Raw genomic sequence first — 20,450 nt, forward strand, 5'->3', positions numbered from 1 at the left:
GAAGACCCAATTATCATAAAGACCAAATTATCATAAATAAACAATGGACATATTGGAAGACAAACTTCTTTATCTTCTTTGACTTTTATGTTCGTTATAAAAGCAATGATAAAAGCGTTTAATAAAATCATTTAGATTAGATATTCGCATCCATTTCCTTTTCATAGCCATTGTTAACCCACATAATTCCTGATTATATTAATTGCTGATATTAACAAAAAAATGAGAAATTTTGTTACTGTTTTATTTCGATTTCAAAAAAAAAAAAAAAGAATTATTACACTTATCTTAAAATCTATAACTAACTAACCTAGTAACAAGGCACAGCAAGCGTACTCATCAGTACTGATTAAAAAAATGTACTTACTAAGGACTACGCAAGTTGGTTGAGTGTACAAAAGTAGTAAGGAAGAAATTAAAAAAAAATTGTAAAAAATGAGTCTTAATAACCGTCCAAATCTCGACGTTCCCGTTCGACAATTGATTATTATCACCGAATGCACATAATAATAATAGCAATTTTAAAATAGTAATTGTTGAAATATAATATAAAACGTAAAACATGTGTGAATCAAAAGACAGCTTAGTTTTAACAAGATTTATTTTTCGATTCGAAAATAATCACAATCGAATATGCGTGAAAAAGTTTCTTCTCCTAACTGCAAAATAGAAAATGTCAATGGTAGTTTTTTTCGGAAAAATACTGTTAAAAATTTTTTCCTAAACAGTTTCTATTTCATTTTAATTTTTTTTATTGCTATTGAGGTCCTATAAAAATATGGACATATATACAAGATGGCTTTTAAAAAAATACTTTCAGTTAACAATTTGCACAGAATCGAACGTGGTAAAAAAGAAACGATGGAACAGTCTTAATTTATTTACACGATAGACGTCTTACACTTTGTCAGAGGTATTCGAAATAGGCTCTATTCTCGACGTCTAGGCTTTTTTATTATTTTCATTTTATCCAAGGCAGTGGGTTAGGTACTCAAAAACAAAACTTATTGCACAAAACACAGAGATTCAAAAAGAAAAAAAGTAATAACAATTAAAACGAGATGAAGAAGACTACTGATTTGTTTTTTTGCTTTTTTTTTTGTTTGGTTCATTATTATATGCATATCTGTGGGAATAATAAATGGAACCCATTAAGTACATTTAGGAACGTATTAATTACTCCCTGACTTGAATTTTCTTTTAACGTTTCTCGTTCCCCCTTTAATTATTCTTTTAAATTAATTAAAATAAAAAAAACAACACAATCCCATGACGTGTGATGATATAAATACTGACTTTCCGAGAGAATTATTTCGGTGGCACTAAGAACTAGAATTATATTTGGCTAATGATATTAAAAACTATCGAAAATAACAAACGATATAATAAGAAATAGTATTTAAGATAGCACGAAAGAAACAAATCTTTTTTTTGTCAAGTTTTTTTTTTTTCAATCTTTCGATTTCTTTTTTTTTCCTTAATTTTTTGAGCACCGCAAAGGAACCACAAACATTGCTCAAAAGTTCTGCTGTCGTTTGCGTTTCGTATCCATCGCTTCCAAGATAGGTTGTCTTTTAGTTTGATATCGTCTTCTTAACTCGTCTATTTCCCTCTCCATTTCTGCATCTAATATCGCCATTCTTTGTTGTAATTCTTCGTAACTCAAAAATTTTAACTATAATAAGAAAGTTAATCGTTATTTTAAATGTTTTTATTACATATTCAAACTCTTTATACAAGAATAGGTTGAGTTTGATAAGGATTGATAAGATTTTAGTTGTCATAACAGATATCTTGACTACTGCTGGAGATGTGACAAAGTTGTAGTAAAACATGAAAACTCGAAGAATATCTTATATATCTTCTATAACATTTTTGTCACATCTCCTGCAATAATAAAGATATCTGCTGTGAGAGCTAAAATCAAACACACTGTATAAGAAAGTAATGAATTTAATACTTACAAATTCAAAATCGCCATCTGAAAATGGTCGTTGAAAATTTGGTCGTACTTCCGGTTGTTGAACCGCTTGAGGGGATGGCACTATTTGTAAATGAAAGTGACTTTGAAACCTTTGTTGTTCATCGGCGTTAACATCACCGGTGCTGTCTAATGTTTGTGGTGTCGTGACGCCGTTACCCTGTTTAATTTCCGCTTCTTTCTTATCAAAATGTTCTAGAAATAGTGGTCTGTATTTTTTTCCTTGTGCTGAACCAGTATCGTGTCTTTTCATTGTTTGTTCGTCTACATCATTATTTATCACCATTGTTCCTAAATCCGATTGTAGTTCAACCAAAGTACCGCTAGGTGACATATTAACTAATGTTCCTCCTTTACTAGGAATTAATGTACCATCATCCGTACAATTAACCATCGTTTGGCTGACAGCTAGATCTTCATCAGATTCTTCATTAGTATTTGGTTTAGCTCCGATAGCAATATTAGTATTGCGGTGTTGATTTTCTCGGATTAAATGCGCGTCGGCTATCATTGTGCTAAGAATATTTGGAGCTTTTGCGTTACCGATAAATTCATGCTGAAGAAGATCTGTGGCTGTAGCTCGTTGATCTGGATTTTTAACCAAACATAAACTAACAAAATCAATAAATTCAGGGCTCCATTTGTCCGGTTCGCGAAATGATGGCGGTGGTTTTGTTGGTATCATAAAAATAGCTCGCATTGGATGAATATCGCCATAGGGAGGTTTACCTTCCGCCATTTCTAGCGCTGTTATACCTAAACTCCAAATATCCGCGACACAATCGTAACCAATTTCTTGAATAACTTCTGGTGCCATCCAGAACGGTGTACCAATAACGGTGTTTCTTTTAGCCATGGTATCAGTTAATTGTCCCGCAACTCCAAAGTCGGCAAGTTTGGCATGTCCCTCAGAATTTAATAAAATATTCCCAGCTTTAATATCTCTATGTATCTTCCTCCGCAGATGTAAATATTCTAAACCTTTAAGTGTATCACATAAAATGGTTGCAATCTCGTCTTCGCTTAACGTTTTCTTTCGTAGGCGCATTATATCCGATACAGAACCAGCTCCACAATATTCCATAACAATCCAAAGGTCGGTGTTTTTGAAGTAACTCCCATAATATTTCACAACATACGGACTGTCACATTGTTGCATTATAGAAATTTCTTTTATTATTTCTTGGAGGTCGGTGTCTACAGGTACTTGTTTAATTGCAAGCACCTGTCCGGATTCTTTATGTAAAGCTTTATAAACGCTCCCGTAGGAGCCCTCACCCAACTTACATATTATATCAAAAACCTCTTCTGGTTGTCTCGTCAAACTCTCTTCAGATAACTTTTTCAATTCACTAAAAATTAAATAGAAATACCAATAATACACATCTTTCTCAAGCTTAGTATTTTATCGTTAACCAAAATAATTTACACCGATAGGTTAAGAATTTCCTCTTTGGTTACATTATACGAAAATTGATAATGTGTCGTTTAGCGATTATACCGTTGCCATTGTTCCGATATTACTTACCTTTTGGAAGACATGATCGGTTCTGGGTGTAACGTCATTGAAAACAGACTAATACGGCCGAGATAGACATTATTTTTATAGTTTTCCTATTGTAAATAAATTTAGAAAAATCTCGTTGCACACTCCATGTTGTCCAGCGCTCTGGTTTTGACAAATGGCACCAATTGGTAAAACAATGTTAAAACAGAATTCTACAATTGTGTACATACAGGTTTGATACTGCACTAAATTTATTTCTTGTTATTGGGGTTGCCTACGTTTATTTTTAATAGTTACTGATGAATAAATTGGGCGACACTTTTATAATATGAAGGGGTCAGGAGAAAAAAGTGCCAAGCATCATGTTTGTTGTTTTGAGATATAGCAAGTTGAAAGTTTGGCTAAATCCATAAATAACATTTTAGTGCAGACAACAAACCAAAGTTTTTTAATACAAAGGTCATGTATCTATATACCGTTAAAAGTGAAGATGATTATAAGATAAAAATGGTTGTATAGAAAAATATGCACTGAATAATGTTGCTTGGCATTTTTTCCCCAAAAATAAAAGACATTAGGTTTGTTTGTACTTTTATTAAAACACACACTGTCATCGACAAAAAATACTCTTAACCAAAAAGGTACTTTTCAAATAGGCCTATATTACCACAACATCTTCCTTTTGGTCGTCTACTTCAGCGGAAGACTGTAGGCCATTGTAATATCCATGGTAGATGGGAGGAATGTATTGCATCAAGGATTTGACATCATCTTTTTAAATGTAGTGCTGGAATAGAACTCCTTCCACGTTTCTTTATGTTCAACACTAAAAACTCTTCGTTCATCAACTGTTTGAGTTTCATTTGAAAAGGTTCTTCGCTGTCAAATTTAAAGCAGATAGCTTTGGAAAATCGTGGAGGAGTAACACCATCTGTACAAAACTTGCTTTTTGTGTTAAAGTAGGTCTCTTGCACCCTAGACAAATCGAGGAAATCCTCACTCATCATGCATGTTACGATGAAGTTCAGTGTTTTGTTCCACACTTTGCTACTATCTCTCTCCATTGCCCAGGACTGTACACATTTTCTACACTTTTCTATTTTTGAAAAGTCACGGTCTGATGGAAGATAAGTATGCCCAGTTATCAGGAAGTAATGTTCTATTGTTTCAAAACGTTTACTAGCTACAAGGTGTGACCAAAGCGACATTATGTTCCAATTTTTATTTTGTCCTCCGCAGTTGTCGGTAAATATTACCAACTTCTTTGCGTGGACATTTGCTACTAATAAGTACTTTACAATACAGCTTCCTATTTCATCACTACCCCTTTTTCCAACTGATTCATCCCACATGAACATAAAACCTTGTCCAGAAGTTAAGGATACCTACGTTATAGGTCCACAGTTTCCTGCAGTAAAATGCAGGTCCACATGACAGTTTTGGTGTAGGGAGGGTTTGTTGCTAAATAATTGGGATCGCTGTCACTGTCATCAAATTCTTCATACAAGTCTTCTAGGTTTTCATAATAATCTTTAAGATTTCTAACACATTTCCTCTTTCCCTCCATTTCTCATGAGGAGCTTGACACTGTCTTCCCCAAAACTTTGCAAACAACCAGTTGAGGTAATAAAATGCAATGCAAATACAGAGCAATCTAACGGCAATAATTGAAATCTAAACAGTGCTGCTTGTAATTTGTTCAATTTACTCATAGACAGCACTGCTAAATTCGGTTAGGCCAAAATGATGCTTGGTACTTTTTTCTCCCGACCCCTTCATATTTCATACACATAAAAAAAATACATGTAATATTTTGTAGCATTTATTTTAAGATAAAATCAATTAATCGCACGCCGTGGGTCCATCGCCTACACAAGCAGCAAAAGCCATGGTATGAGGAATAACGTTTTGTTGGATAACGCCCGAAAAGAGATGGGCCCATGGTCCACTGGCAAAAACGCCAACATCATCACCACCATGAGTTTCAGAACCTAATGGAGCCAAAGCGGGGAATTCATAATTTTTATCATCTGTAAAAAAATACGATTAAAAAATTACTTTTTCGTGATTTTTAGACTTTACTTGTGTTATCATTAGATACATCGTATCTGGCTCCGTTGACATCATTGCGATGTCCAGGTCCGTTTCCGTAAGAAAGAGTTAAATAAGGAATACCATCAGATCCTTTTCCACCGACACCAAAGATGTTATTTCCTCTATTAGCGTAACCATTGACGTTCATAACGTGGGCATGATCGGATGTAACGACGATAAGGGTGTCTTCTTCGCTGGTGATATCTCTAGCTCTTTGAATGGCTTTTGAAAATTGGACTGTTTCATCTAAAGCTTTATGAGCACGAGTGTCATGGTGAGCGTGATCGATTCTGCCGCCTTCAACAAACAAGAAGTAACCATCGCCTTTCTTTGAAAGCAACTCAATAGCAGAAACTGTCATTTCTTCTAAGGAAGGTTCTTTATCCGTGGTTTCCAAGTTATAAACGCAATGACTGCTTTCGAAGAGTCCCAAAATTTTTGATGTGTTTGAAGGAAGATTCAAAAGATCGTCTCTGTTCCAAACGTAATGAGCGTTGTCTCCATTAATATCTTTCCATTCTTCAATAAGGTTTCTTCCATCTTGTCTTTTTCCTTTAGAACCTTCTTCATCGGTTAAAGTATTTGGTATGAAAGCCCTTCGGCCACCTCCGAGGATAACGTCGAAATTTTTTCCAGTTTCGCCATGAATAAGTTGATCTGCTATATCTGGACAAGCAGCCGGTCCATCACCATAAGCTTCCCAATCTCTATTAGCTGTGTGCGCATAAGCACCAGCTGGAGAAGCGTGGGTTACTCTTGTTGTGGTAACAATCCCAGTTCTCTTCCCTTGTTCTTGGGACCATTTTGCTATGGAATAAACATGAGTGGATTCGTCTAAACTTGCGTCACAATCACTTTTTGTTACTCTCCCATCAACACCGATTGTTCCATGGATTGCTTTTACGCCGCATAAATATGCGGTTGCTGTACATGCCGAGTCAGGTACTTGAGTATTTAAACAATATGTCTTAAGGAAGAAACAATAATATGTATGTATATAAAATAAATAAAAAAATAATTATTTACTTTAGATAACCCTGAATATGGGAATTCCTCGAATGATAATGGAACACCTTCTCCATCGAATCCTCCAATTTGTCCATTATAGACTCGTGCCGCTTTTAACGTGGGGATTGACATCCCATCACCGAGGAACATAATAATATTTTTTGCGACATCTTAAAAAGAAATTTTTTTTAAATATTTTTAAAGAACAACATGCGGAGCAATACTCGTATTTATTGGTGTATTAAGTTTCTTCTTAATCGTTTCTTTTGCTAGATCAGTCCAATATTTAGCATTGGTTTCTTCTGGGATGATAGCGTAAGGTCCTCTGCTTATTGGTTCATAAGAGTGCATGTAAGAGTCATCTAAATGAAGTCAGTTTGATAAAAAGAAAATTAAATAAAAATAATAGTATTTACCATCCTCTAAATGTTCTTGAGGAATAATATTTGCGAGTGTGCTAGCAAAAATAGCGATGAGTACAACTGTTAGCTTACCCATGGTGATTCTGATTAACATACATCGATTACCTCTGTATTTATACCGAAGTAACTCCAAATAAGTCGATCAAAAATCACCTGATAGTAAAAATATGAAGATGTTTGATAAGATATCAGAATTTTTTTCATCACGTTTGGTGAATTATCACGTGCACGAAATAAATCTTGTGTAGTAAGTCTTGTACACTATACCAAAATTTACGACTTTGATGTCAAAAACTTATCTAACACGTGTTATTACGTTATTGCGACTATTTAATTTCTTTTATCTTCGTCGCAGATCAGTTTATTAACTTACTAAAGTGGCCAATATTTTTAATCTTGATTGTACTTTAAGCTACTTGTCTTTTGTATTGTAAAACGTTTAATTTTAGACGTTGATTTTATTACTATAAGAAATTTAACGATTATTGCCTTTTTAAATATTTTTTTATTTAGAACGAGAAAACATTTTACAAAAAATAGGAACTTTTAAATAAACACAAACTAACTTAAATTACAAGAAAAATCGAACTTATAACACAAAAAATATTGCACAAAAGCAATTACGACTATTTTTTTTTGTCAGATTTAGAACTTAAACTATAATCACAAAAATGACTGAGATCGTGCAAAAATAAATACGAGAGAACGTAAAATTAAATTGAACTGAAACATGGATTTTATTACTATAAGCAATTTAACGATTATTGCCTTTTTAAATATTTTTTTGTTTAGAACGAGAAAACATTTTACAAAAAATAGGAACTTTTAAATAAACACAAACTAACTTAAATCACAAGAAAAATCGAACTTATGACACAAAAAATATTGCACAAAAACAATTACGACTATTTTTTTTTTGTCAGATTTAGAACTTAAACTATAATCACAAAAATGACCGAGATCGTGCAAAACTAAATACGAGAGAACGTAAAATTAAATTGAACTGAAACATGGATAAGTAATGTTTTTGATTATTCCTTCTTTTCTTTTCTCTTCAAAGGTCCCAAAGAAACCGAGTGACTTTCAATGTGGGAGAAATCGTAGTTGGGGAATTTTCTCATAAGTATTTCGTAGAATCTTACTTTGTAACAAACCATAGCCACAGCTCCAGGTTCAAGTGATAGTGACTGAAAAAGTAAATGTTGCATTATAATTAATTACAAAAACTTTATTCCGAGATCGCTTAAAAATTGATACTATTTGACTCAAAACTGGTCAATCCAGAATGGAGAAAGCAGGATTTAATCACATTAAGTCGACGTCGCTTGCGGGCGAGTCTCCACAATTAATACTATTTGAACTAAAAACTGCTACCTGCTACTTCGTCTATCAAATTTATCAAGTGATTTTTAATTTTGAGTTACAAGTTGAGATTTGAATTACGAATTTTTTAAAAAATAACATATTTTAGCTCGTAGCTAGTAAAATCAAAAGTTTAAGTGTGGTAATAGAAATGAATCTCACATCGCAAACAATAACAATAAGGCCTGTTTTGATTAAGGAGTTCTGTAGTTCCGAACAGTTCTGAATCTTTCCGCACATACGTGTAATATACAATACGTATGCGCAGAAAACTTGAGAACTGTTCGGAATTACAGAACTCTTGAACCAAAATAGGCCTTATCAGGCCTTATGTTATTGTTTGGTTTTTGAGATTGGAATCTATGACGTTGATTTATTTCATATATATACTATCTCCTATATCGCTGACTCCCTATCTAAGCAATGAGTGGCGAGCATTTCCATCAAAAGCAGACGGAATGATATATGTTTTGTCTTTGTCGTGCCTCCACGTCGCGAAGGCGCTTGCGCGAATCGTAAATTTTAAAGAGTTTGAAGTGTTTCGCGCGTATTTTATGCAGCTTTGAAATGGAATTATTGTAGATAGTTGACTTTAATTATAAATTATCGTAGATGCATCAAATAAATTAGAATATACAGGATGTCCCACCTAAGTTGCCTCGGTTCATAGCCGAATTATGATTGAGTTTTTCAAAAAATGTTTCAAATAAAAGTTGAATCGAATCATATTGTACATATTTTAAAATTAGTGTCAGTAATGGCGGACTTCCGCTTCTACCGGAAATGGATATCAACTTTGTTATTTTAAATGGAACATCCTGTATATTATTGCATTTTTGGATTCCTCGTGAAATTTCAATGGTACTTTGTTAAGGATACCTTAGGTCTAACTGGTATCGTTTTTGAATTATATGACGATTTTCGAAAAAAATGACATTTGCAGCATCTTATAAATTTGGCAATATTGCCGAAACTGTGAAAGCTAGAAAGATTTGGTTTTTTGTTTTGGATTAACAGTAAAACAGCACACGTTTGCTAATAGAAAATTATGCATTTATATTACGGAGTTCTTAAGTAGGGATCTGTAATTTTCGAACTTTTTAATCATGGATAACTTAATTTTTTTAAATGGAACAATATACGAGTTTTTGCATAACTGGATGTAAAATTTAATTTCCTTTTAGTTTTATACAGTTATCATGGTGTCTATCTTCAACGGTTTTGGAGATATTCCCGATTTTTCAGTTTTTAACGATAGATACGTATTTCGCAGCGCCGGCCACCTTCCCCTCGCATTTTACCAGGCTTGGGACTTTCAGAAATATTACTGGCATGTTTAAAAAGTGGCCAACAAAATACAACAAGACCACTGGAAACAAAACACAAATAAACAAACACTATTGCATCAAATGTTCAAAATGTTGTCCGTTTTGTTCACTACATAATAGAAATCGTTTTTGTAAGGAGTTTCGCACATTTCTGAGAATTTCTGGTGTGATTTCTTGAAAAGCTCTTACAATGCGTTGACGCATATCGTCAGGAGTAGTTGGTGATGTCTCATAAACCTTGCTTTTAATGAAACCCCATAAAAAGAAATCGCAAGTGGTAAGATCTGGCGATCTCGGAGGCCATCTAACAGCGGTCCGGAAAGGACACATCCAAATACGGACGTACTTGAGCGGTATTGTGCGGTGGAGCACCATCGTGTTGGAACCACATCTACTAACGAATAGCTAGTGGAATATTTTCCAACAGAACGCCCAAACTATTTTCTAAAAATTCTAAATAAATCCTACCCGTCAAACGTTGATTATGAAAGAAAGGGCCTATGATATGCGTTCCAATGACACCTGCCCAACGTTCACTGACCATCTGTACTGGCTATGCGTTGCAAGGAATCGATGGGGGTTTGTTGTATTATAATAATGACAATTGTGACGATTCAGAAACCCATTTCAGAAACCCTGCTTTCGCAATCGCCTTCAGTAATTTCCTGGTGCAACTGGATTCGATACGATGTACCGAAGATTTACTGATGTTTGTCCTCCTACTTATTTCACGCACACTAGATTCTGCATTTTCTTGCACAGCTAACAATACGTGCAACTGGTTTTCATCCGTAAGTACGGAGTTATTACGGTTGCGCTTAGTACGTTTTACGGATCCAGTATTTGTAAATCTTTCCAGTTTCTTTCCAGATATTGTTGTGCGTAAAGTCTTGACGCTAACAAAGCGTTCTTGTTACATTCGCCGAGAACGAAAACCATATCGACTAATTCTTTCCGCGTATGTGACATTTTTAATTATTATGTTAACAAATAATACTTTGAAAACCAGTTCTAATGCGTAGAACACTAATGACAGTTCTAATGCGTGGAACAGTAATGACAGTTTACCTAGTTTGTTTTCCAAGCCTACTTCAATTTTTAATAGTATTGCAAAGCATCCATTTTATTTTACCAGTCCTAAGCCTACTTCGCAATACATATCTATCGTAAAAAACTGAAAAATCGTGAATATCTTCAAAACCGTTGAAGATAGACACCATGATACCTGTATAAAACTGAAAGGAAATTAAATTTTACATCCAGTTATGCAAAAATTGGTATATTGTTCCATTTAAAAAAAATAAGTTATCCATGATTAAAAAGTTCGAAAATTACAGATCCCTACTTAAGAATTCCGTAATATAAATGCATAATTTTCTATTAGCAAACGTGTGTTCTTTTATTGTTAATCCAAAACAGAAAACCAAATCTTTCTAGCTTTCACACTTTCGGCAATATTGCCAAATTTATAAGAAGCTGCAAATGTAATTTTTTTCGAAAATCGTCATATAATTCAAAAACGATACCAGTTAGACCTAAGGTATCCTTAACAAAGTACCATTGAAATTTCACAAAGAATCCAAAAATGCAATAATATACAATCTGTTCCATTTAAAATAACAAAGTTGATATCCATTTCCGGTAGAAGCGGAAGTCCGCCATTACTGAAACTAATTTTAAAATATGTACAATATGATTCGATTCAACTTTTATCTGGAACATTTTTTGAAAAACTCAATCATAATTCGGCTATGGACCGAGGCAACTTAGGTGGGACACCTGTATGTACTTTTGTGTGAAATTGACGTGGAATATTGCTTTAAATATCAACTTTATGTAGGTTGTTCATTAAACATTATATTCTTTACTTTTAACAAATTTTCTTCACTTTCTTAACAAATAATAATTACATTTTAAATTGCTTAGTCCTAAAATATTTTAATAATTATGTTATTATACACATGAAACCTATAATATACATAACTGAATATTTAGATTTTAGGTTATGTTTATGTCAAACATTTATTTGGTGTTTTATAAACATCAAGGTCATCAGCTGCTATTAATTTTTAATTCACCGTCCAATAAGATAAAAGCGTACTCACCACGTGTTCACGCATGTCTCTTGTGTAGACGGGGGCACGACAGAGACAGATATATATATATCTGCACTCTAGTGTTTACACTCTTTTGCTGCCTTAGTCAGCGATATAGGAGATAGTATATATATGATTTATTTATTAATTAAATACTTTCACGTTGAATAATTAATGAATTAAAGGAATTAAAACAGTTAAAATAATACTTGAACTAAAAGGTAAGGTAAACCATAAACTTAATTGAATAAGTTTGTGAGGTTATGTTTGTAAAACTTTTAAACGATAATAAATTTTAATTCATAATAATTAAAACTTACCGAATAATATGAATAAGCATTCATTAAGGCGTGCATCAAATCAAAAACAAATTCATTAATATATTCGTATGTTGCAGAAGTTACTTTTTTCCGAATCGTCTTTATACTTGCGGGAACCATAACTGTATCAATGGATCCAGTGTAAGCTAACAGCGTATTCAACTCGTCGGTTTCAAAAGTGTCCAATACTTCTTCGAGAGTGACGTATCCCGCCATGGTAAGTCCTCCACCTTCGATTTCAAAAACTTTTTCAGGTTTGAATGCACGTGCAACTTGTCCAGCTGCAGCTAAATTCGAGAGATCTTGATCTGGAACTCTTGCTTGTGGGATTACTATTCGAGACTCGGTTCTTTGTGGGAAGTGTACGACTGGGTTTTGTGGCGTATTTAGCTCGAACGGTGCGAACGATTCTAAATTTTGTTCCAATATTTCTTGTATTCCCGGCTCATTAGGAATATGTACACTGGGTTGTGGAGGTGGCACACTCACAGATGGAGGTGGCGTTGATTGAAACGTATTATACACTGAAATTTTATTATTGTAGAATAAGGTTGTAGATTATGAAATGTGATACTCACTATAACGAGATAATTCTTCGAAATAAACCGGATCACCGTAAGGAGGGATGTTGCCGCTACCGGATTCTTCGACATAAGGGACGGTTTGATCGTTACCAGAGGATTGACCATAAAGAGATGGGTCGATGTAAGGAGAGGGATCGACATAATGCAAGGAATCACCATATGTAAGGTTTTGATCATATTGAGAAAGTTCTCCATAATGAGAAGAGGTTGCATCATACTGAGAGGTTGATGGCTGCGACATGTGCATCCATGAATTGTCTTGCGGGAGAGGTTGGAAGGTGTTATAACTTAAATCTGAATGTCTTCTGAAAGGAATGGATTCATCCTTTTTAACTAAATCTTGTTCTGGAACTGCACCAGCATAGCTCATGCCGCTGGAACTTGACGAACTAGAATCTGTTCTTTTGTGTTGATTGTAAGCTTTTAATACTGTGATATCTGTATCCTTATTTTCTTCCGGTACATCTAAACGGTTTGGTTCTTCACTCTCAGGTTCGTTTTGGTTATCTTTTGAGTGTGCAGATTCGTTATCCGAAATATTTTTAAAAATTGATAATGTGTGAAGAAGATCACCAGTACCCATCGAGCCAAGCAAACTTTGAGGAATTGGTAGACCAAATTGGTCCACATACTGTTGTTCAACATATTGCTGGTTTGCAAGTTGCGGGTCAACAGATTGCTGGGGTGTTGGATAATTTATTGCCGAACTCACAGGAGGTGTCTCTTGTTGCTCCTCATTCCAAGCCCTCTGATACTGCATTTGTGCTTCGACAGTATTATTTATTAAGCAGAACATGCGCATAAGAAAATATGTTAAGTCCCTGCTACTCCCTTCCCACTGTTGGAAGCAACGACTAAATCCGCAGCCCAAGGCTCTTTCGACGTTTCCTAAAGATCCTGGGCGAAAACCAACATATTGTCGCAACAAGTTCCACGTATTAATCAAACGAATAAATGCATATATAAAATCTTTGGTTATCCAAGATAACCCCTATTTTTATAAATAAAGTATAAAAAAAAATAAAATTAAAAAAAAATTAAATTTTGAAACAATAATGAAATATTAAATTAAAAATATGGATTACCTGCGTATGAATATTAGATATATTGTTATTCGGTAAAAGAATATCACAGCGCGTGTTAGCACATAAACTTTGAATATTTTTAAAGCACGGACGCATTCGATTTTTGCGTGCAATTTCTTCAGCAACTCGACAACCGTACTCTAATAATTTTAGAAACTCGTCTGGTGATATATCAGCTAATTCTCGGAGATCTCCAGTTCCCTACATGATCATAATCATTTTTATATAAAAATACATATACAATGTGTTTGATACTTGGGCAGATTATTTCTTCTATCACGACTTTATGGAAGAAATAATCTAGGCCGACTTCGAAGACGTCGGCCACCCCAAGTATTGTTCATAATAACAGAATATTAAATATGGAGTAACGTTTTGTCGTATCTCCAACGATAATCAAGATATCTGTTGTGACAGCTAAAATCACACTGTATAATAGATAAAATAAAAGTTAACCTCTAACAAATGTCTTAAATAAGCTGGCAGTCGCTCTTCGAACGATTGTACTTGCAGCTCTTCCCCCTCATTCGTTATTTCACGAATATTACATCTAGATAATTTCTCTTGTACCGTCCTAACAGCCATTGGGGTACTTTGCAAAGCTGGTTGCGACTCATATTCGCGAAGTAGACGTTGAGCTTGTTCTTGACGTGACGCTTGGTCCGTTACCTGAGTGTCTGAACGTACGCATTCCGGATAATACTGATGATATAGGACTAAAAAAAAATTATAATTCGGGAATAAAGAGACTAACTTATACTTAATTACTTACAAGGATTCGGCAGCTATAAAAAATATAGAAAGTGAGTAAAATTCATTGAATGAATTGGATCGAAAAATGACTTACAAAGGTAAAATTATGGCTTGGATGACTACCAAATGGCGGTTGTGGTCTTGGTTGTAAAACGAATTGCGGACGTTGTACCATCAGAGTTTGTTGATACGGACGTTGAAATTGTATAAGCGGCAGTTGGGCACGTTGCGGGCTATGCGGAAAGACTAGCCGAGGAACACTTTGCATAAATTGTTGATTGCGCAATGGAAATTGAACTGGTCGTTCTGGCCGTATGGGGAAAAATGGAACTTGTAATCTAGCTTCTGAACGTGATTGCGTAGGATGACTAGGTGTTCCGGGCCGAACATTTCCCGGTTGATTCGCCGCTTGATTCGCTGCTGCACGTTTTTTCTGCTTATTTTTTTTGCCACCCATTTTTTAGTTGTAATTTTCACCACTCATTATACTAGAAGAATAAATTGAACTTGCTCAAGCTATTCACCAATTAGTTTCGGAACGATTATTCAAAATTGGAAGTTATTCAATAATTCATCAGTTAAAGACAGAAAATTATTTCGAATTAATTTTAAACCAACTCAAAACTACATGGCTACCGATTGGCACGTCATATTCGTTACGTGTAAAAAAAGCAAACTAAAAAGCGCGCCAATTTCGAAAAAAGATCATCGAAAGTTCAACATAACCTAACTTTTTTCGCCCGATTTTTTACTACCTAATTACATCCCATAAATTGAATAAAACCAAAAAATTTTTAGTGAAGATCGATAATTACCTTACAAATAACGTTTTTACCCCGAATTATTCCAAACGATCCAATTTAAAACCACAAAAATCACTAAAATTTTGATTATGATAAAATATGGCGTCCGTTGTAATGGCGACCAATAATAATTGATTAACATAACCTAAATTTTAACGGTTATTTGTATTAAACTCCTCGTTTTGTTATTAAAAATCGTGATTTACCTTATAAACGCCGTTTTTAACTGAAATTTTCCCAAAAAATTGCTTTTGAATACCAAAAAAAGTGGAATTTTGTTACCCGGAAAACATGGCGTCCGTTCTGTTCCGCCCGAACGTTTTTGTACCCGTTACTAATATTTACACACAATTATTTCGAAAATAAATCAATAAAAATCGTTCCTTACCTTATAAGTGATGATTTAGAGTTGAATTCTCCTCTCCCAAACTCCTTTTCCCGCACAAAACTTTGAAAATTTCTGGACGGAAAATTCGTACAATGCGTTCGTGTAACGATGTATTCGGCCGGTAAGTTAGATAACCGAAATTTTATAACAAACTTATGTTCTAAAATTTAATTCTTTTCATTATTTAATCGAATTTATAAAAAGAATAATGAAATGAATGTGGTTATTAACATTTTATGTTGTTATTGTGAAAATAAATTGAAAATAAAAATATTATTTGACATAACCTAAAATTTATCATCCGCCATGTTTTTAAGAGTCAAATCAAGATTAATTAATAAAAATCGTTTTTGACTTTACAAAGAGATTTTTAACTTGAAATCTTTGATGAAAATTCTATTAACACTAAACTGAAATTAATGTGAATGGGAAAGAAAAATGAAAATAAAAATGTTTAAAACACAATTTATTTAAATAAAATTACCTATAATTTAATTCTTAATTATTTGAATTTTCCATCCAACTTATAAGATCTAAGAAGCTAACCGTACAATTTTTCTTATACTCATCACAATTGTTTACTGTAGCACCGTGAACTTCCGCTTTTTCATAAATCAAATCGATTCCGTTATTAATCGACGTTGAAGGACTAAATAAAAATTTGTTTAAAATAATTTAATTTTATTACCAGGCTTAAAATGTTCTTACGTAAATACAACATGAAAAATGTTTCCTAAAACCCCATTGGTTTCTGTTATGCTATGCAAAGCTGTTTCGCATATTAATCTTAATAGACAAGGCCTCCCTTTGTATCCATGACTAAAATGAAATTAAAAACAAATTGGTAACAAAAAAAATGATTTTTAATCTTACGATTCTAATTTAGACTCCATCGCATCATAAATCAATTTTCTATCGACACCTTTAAACATTTTCTTTTTGGTTTTTGTTGTTTCAATAACATTATTGTCTTTAGCTTCCTTTTTTTCGTCTTTATCTCCACTTCTTACACTATTTCTTTCAATAATAGGTGGATAAACATCTTGCGTTACATTGTAAGGGAGAAGGTAATTAGCTTCGAAATTATAAGCGACGTAAACGCTTTTATTTGGAATATCTAAAGGAATGGCTAAAGCTAAAAATAACTAAAATTTTTTTATTTAATTTAATTATTTTATTATAATTTAATTAACATACCCCCATACTACTTCCAGGTGGAAAATGAAACTTCCAGTTGTAAAACGTAAATTCACCCACTTCGTGCGTAGGAAATATTAAAACCGATATACAAAAGATTAAAAAATATACGTTCATTTTAGTGGGAAATTAATAAAATAAGTTTACTCCTGGTTTAAGCACGTATTTATTACGCTTTAGTTGTAACGGTTTTATATTCTCTTAACAAATTAGTGTTAAATAATCACAGTTAAATACTAACCTTTTAAGCAAACACTCTTGATGACTTAATTTTGTAACAAGAATTTAAAACGAAACTATATTCTCAATTACTAATTATTATTTTCCTTTCTAGCATTTTTCTTTAATCATCGCTAAAAAGAAGAAAAACCATGCCAGGAGAAGAAAGCAGTAAAAATGTTAATAAATTAATTTATAATCCAAATAAAAAAATTGTTTTAGCGATCCATCAACTGTTATGCGAATTCTTCGAAGTAATCATCCACAACATCTTATATAGACGACACGTTTACCCAAAATCGATATTTATTAAAACCAAATCATACGGAATCCCAGCGTTTCAATCGATTCATCCGCAATTAAACGAATACATTTTAGAAACGTTAAAAGTGGTTTTATTCCATTTAAAAAATAAAACCCTTAAAACGCTCATTATCACAATCGCAACCGGAAAAGTATTTTTGGAACGATACGTCATCAATCTCCTTGAAATTAAAGAGTACGCAACGAACGATTTATATCAATCTTTGGAGGGCGTTTTTAAAAAGTTTTGTTTAAAAATTGAAACTGCCATCGAGAGTTTAAATAATGTTCCTAAGGATCCCGGATTTCTCATTCATTTAGAAGTTACCAATCATGGGATGATTGTTTTTAATGAATCACCAGAATATTCGGTAATTAACAACTTTTTACTTGAATTTCCTGTATTAATTTCTATTATAAATAAGGTTTCAGATATTTTGGGGATACTTAACTTTTATTTAGAAGTCTGCACTTCGCCCAGTAATCTAATTCATAAAGAATTCATTAAAATTTTTTTTGTTACAGCATTTTCCTTGGTACAGCGACAACTTAAACGATGAATCATCAGAAATAATCCCAATATATAATTTTGAATCTGAAAATATAAAATTGGATATGGTTGTGGAAAAAAATGTTCTCGATTTAAATCATCATGAATCTTTTATAAGTTAGGAAATTATACACAAAATTTGTATGTACAATCTTTTAATCTCATCATATAAAATATAATGCTTAATATAAACATATAATTGTAAACGCAAAAAAATAAATACATGATTTAAAAAAATTCGTTATTTTTTTTAATTAATCCGCTGTGAGATTCATGGGTTGGTCATCATCTCCGCCGCTAATACTAAAATCGGTAGGCAAGCTTTCTGTGAAACTTCGACTTCCTTCTTTTCTACTTAAATCTAAAGAGAAATCACTTTTTGGAACCTTTCCGAACGATGAGGTTAAATCAGAAAATTCCGATTTTGTTTTAGTCGATGTTGGTAAATCAAATGGGCCGAAATCAAATTTGTTCTTTAAATTTAATACGTTAACGTCTGTGGGGAATTCAAGTTTTGGATTTTTAACCTCTGTTGGAATTTTTAGTGGCGAAGCAATTTTTTCATGTTTACTCTTACCACCCAACATCGTGTTTGTAGACAGGGGTTTCAGTAATTCTTGCATTTTAAACAAGTTCGTTGAAAGAAACATGTTATTAGCAGCTAAAGTAGAATGCGCCATCGGATCTGGCAAACCTAACATGCTTGTTGCGCTTGGAAATTTCCCGGAATTAAACAATACGGATGCGATATCTGTAGGTAACATTAAGTTACCTAAACTTGAATTCATTCCCGATAAAATTGATGATTTATTAACCGTGGGTATTGATAAAAGATTATCTTTAAGATCACTTGGACAACCTAAAATTTCACGAATAAACGACCAAATCATATTTTCGTTTTCTTCTCGTGGAAATTTCGACACCAAAGCTGTACGTAACTTTTCAATATAAGTCGAAGAATTGTTATAACGTTCTGAAAAATCTATAAAATCAACATCTTTTTTATAATATTCAGCAAGTTTTGTTATTTCTTCTTTTACATATGGTGTTAATAGGGAATCTTGAACTACGCTATACGACATTAACATTGGTCTTCCATATTCGTTTGGTTTACTTTCCGGTGGGGGAATCACCCAATATGCTATTATATTTGATAATATTTCTAATGGGGCGTTATCATAATTGTACGGTGCTAAAAAATAAATTAATAAATTGAATGTAATATACAGTGTTTGATTTTAGTTGTCATAACAGATATCTCAACTACTGTTAGAGATATGACAAAATATTATAGAAGGAAAGTTGCTCTACACTTAATATTGTGTTATCTGGCATATTAGAAAAAAGCAAGTGAGCATCAAATGTGTCAATCTAATCTCCAATAATAATCAAGATATGTGTTTTGTGACAGCTAAAATCAAACACACTGTATATTATTTTATAGATTGATGTCTCACATAAAATAAACCCAATACAAGGTGTATAACTGTTATCAGAAATTCCTTTCATTTTAATTTGATAATCTAATTGTGCGTCAATATCTCGTAATGTTGGTGCGCATGGTAAAAATGGATGGGAATGATACCATCCGACTAATACTAATTTTTCGGCTTCTATTGCTTTTGCTATATCACTTTCTACTTTGCTAGAGTTTTCCCTATCGGATTTTCCATTTCGACATGGAAAAGTATGCGTTATTTGTAAATCTAAAAAATAAAATGGTAATAATTGTTTATTAATTAATTAAATCTTTATTACTGTGCGTATTAACATCCCAATGCCCAGCTAAATATCCATAAACCTCCGATTTCGATAAATGGGAATGGAAATCCATTAACAGGGCGGCATTTGTAGATAATGTGACTAAAAACGGTTGGATTTTTCCTAAATTAGAAAACGGAACGCATTCTATCAAAGTATTTGAATCGCTAAAAAGAAGATTTAAGCTTTTTAATTTTCATTTAATACTTTAGTGAGGTATTTAATTGTTTAATCGTCAGTACTTACTGTGTAAAAGTTCTATTTGCTATGGAATTGTGTTTAACAATCGTTCTTTGTACTGGCAGTTGAGTAATATCCATGATTTCTTAAATTTTTAAACAATATTTGTAAATAAAACAAATATTTTTACACATAACCTCAAAAGATGAAACGTCAGTAAAATTGCTAATTTCATTCCGTTTGATTTATCGATGCGATTTATTATTTATTTATTACGAACGTTATTGAGCTTTTCTTTATTATTTTTAATATAATAATGTGTTAATACAACAAACATTTTTATAAATCAAATTATTTATTAATTGCTAATTTCACTTCTCTGCAATTTTGACATATTTAAATTTTTAATTTATGCTTTGTTCATACAAACATACGGGTTTAGCTAAACTCAAATGTTTCTACATCTGGTATTAGATTTTAGGCCCTAATTAGTTAGAGTTTGTAATAAA

At 32.9% G+C, this 20,450-nt stretch overlaps 6 protein-coding genes across 9 annotated transcripts; 1 reads left to right on the forward strand and 5 right to left on the reverse strand.

The window, feature by feature from the left end:
- Window positions 1-583: 583 nt before the first annotated feature.
- Window positions 584-3,665, reverse strand: LOC111414249 (serine/threonine-protein kinase hippo). The gene is made up of 3 exons (XM_023045537.2): window positions 3,510-3,665; window positions 1,965-3,333; window positions 584-1,675 (listed from the first exon to the last, which is right to left on the reverse strand). The coding sequence occupies exons 1-3, from the start codon at window positions 3,545-3,547 to the stop codon at window positions 1,517-1,519; spliced, it is 1,566 nt and encodes a 521-aa protein (XP_022901305.1). The 5' UTR covers window positions 3,548-3,665; the 3' UTR covers window positions 584-1,516.
- Window positions 3,666-5,297: 1,632 nt separating this feature from the next.
- Window positions 5,298-7,120, reverse strand: LOC111414252 (alkaline phosphatase-like). Its single transcript, XM_023045543.2, has 5 exons — window positions 7,007-7,120; window positions 6,815-6,952; window positions 6,609-6,760; window positions 5,571-6,549; window positions 5,298-5,518 (listed from the first exon to the last, which is right to left on the reverse strand). The coding sequence occupies exons 1-5, from the start codon at window positions 7,104-7,106 to the stop codon at window positions 5,331-5,333; spliced, it is 1,557 nt and encodes a 518-aa protein (XP_022901311.1). The 5' UTR covers window positions 7,107-7,120; the 3' UTR covers window positions 5,298-5,330.
- A 373-nt stretch (window positions 7,121-7,493) lies between these two features.
- Window positions 7,494-15,833, reverse strand: LOC111414257 (uncharacterized). Of its 2 annotated transcripts, none has more exons than XM_071198654.1 (4): window positions 15,732-15,833; window positions 12,697-15,028; window positions 12,119-12,642; window positions 7,494-8,199 (listed from the first exon to the last, which is right to left on the reverse strand). In XM_071198654.1, the coding sequence occupies exons 2-4, from the start codon at window positions 13,502-13,504 to the stop codon at window positions 8,044-8,046; spliced, it is 1,488 nt and encodes a 495-aa protein (XP_071054755.1). In that variant the 5' UTR covers window positions 13,505-15,028; window positions 15,732-15,833; the 3' UTR covers window positions 7,494-8,043. The 2 variants fall into 2 exon arrangements, with proteins under 2 accessions (XP_071054755.1, XP_071054756.1); XM_071198655.1 differs by lacking the exon at window positions 15,732-15,833 and adding an exon at window positions 15,356-15,545.
- LOC111414198 (DNA polymerase zeta subunit 2) lies at window positions 12,245-18,122 on the forward strand. Of its 3 annotated transcripts, none has more exons than XM_023045451.2 (4): window positions 12,245-12,335; window positions 17,263-17,318; window positions 17,370-17,821; window positions 17,976-18,122. In XM_023045451.2, the coding sequence occupies exons 2-4, from the start codon at window positions 17,300-17,302 to the stop codon at window positions 18,120-18,122; spliced, it is 618 nt and encodes a 205-aa protein (XP_022901219.2). In that variant the 5' UTR covers window positions 12,245-12,335; window positions 17,263-17,299. The 3 variants fall into 3 exon arrangements, with proteins under 3 accessions (XP_022901219.2, XP_071054757.1, XP_071054758.1); XM_071198656.1 differs by lacking the exon at window positions 12,245-12,335 and adding an exon at window positions 12,781-12,863; XM_071198657.1 differs by lacking the exon at window positions 12,245-12,335 and adding an exon at window positions 17,117-17,202.
- On the reverse strand, window positions 16,185-17,045 carry LOC111414197 (uncharacterized). Its single transcript, XM_023045449.2, has 4 exons — window positions 16,929-17,045; window positions 16,605-16,876; window positions 16,440-16,550; window positions 16,185-16,380 (listed from the first exon to the last, which is right to left on the reverse strand). The coding sequence occupies exons 1-4, from the start codon at window positions 17,043-17,045 to the stop codon at window positions 16,230-16,232; spliced, it is 651 nt and encodes a 216-aa protein (XP_022901217.1). The 3' UTR covers window positions 16,185-16,229.
- A 16-nt stretch (window positions 18,123-18,138) lies between the features above and the next one.
- Window positions 18,139-20,174, reverse strand: LOC111414195 (MPN domain-containing protein CG4751-like). Its single transcript, XM_023045447.2, has 4 exons — window positions 20,008-20,174; window positions 19,759-19,928; window positions 19,458-19,706; window positions 18,139-19,192 (listed from the first exon to the last, which is right to left on the reverse strand). The coding sequence occupies exons 1-4, from the start codon at window positions 20,079-20,081 to the stop codon at window positions 18,255-18,257; spliced, it is 1,431 nt and encodes a 476-aa protein (XP_022901215.1). The 5' UTR covers window positions 20,082-20,174; the 3' UTR covers window positions 18,139-18,254.
- Window positions 20,175-20,450: the final 276 nt, after the last annotated feature.

This window comes from Onthophagus taurus, chromosome 8 (assembly GCF_036711975.1).
Source record: "Onthophagus taurus isolate NC chromosome 8, IU_Otau_3.0, whole genome shotgun sequence".
NCBI lineage: Eukaryota > Metazoa > Arthropoda > Insecta > Coleoptera > Scarabaeidae > Onthophagus > Onthophagus taurus.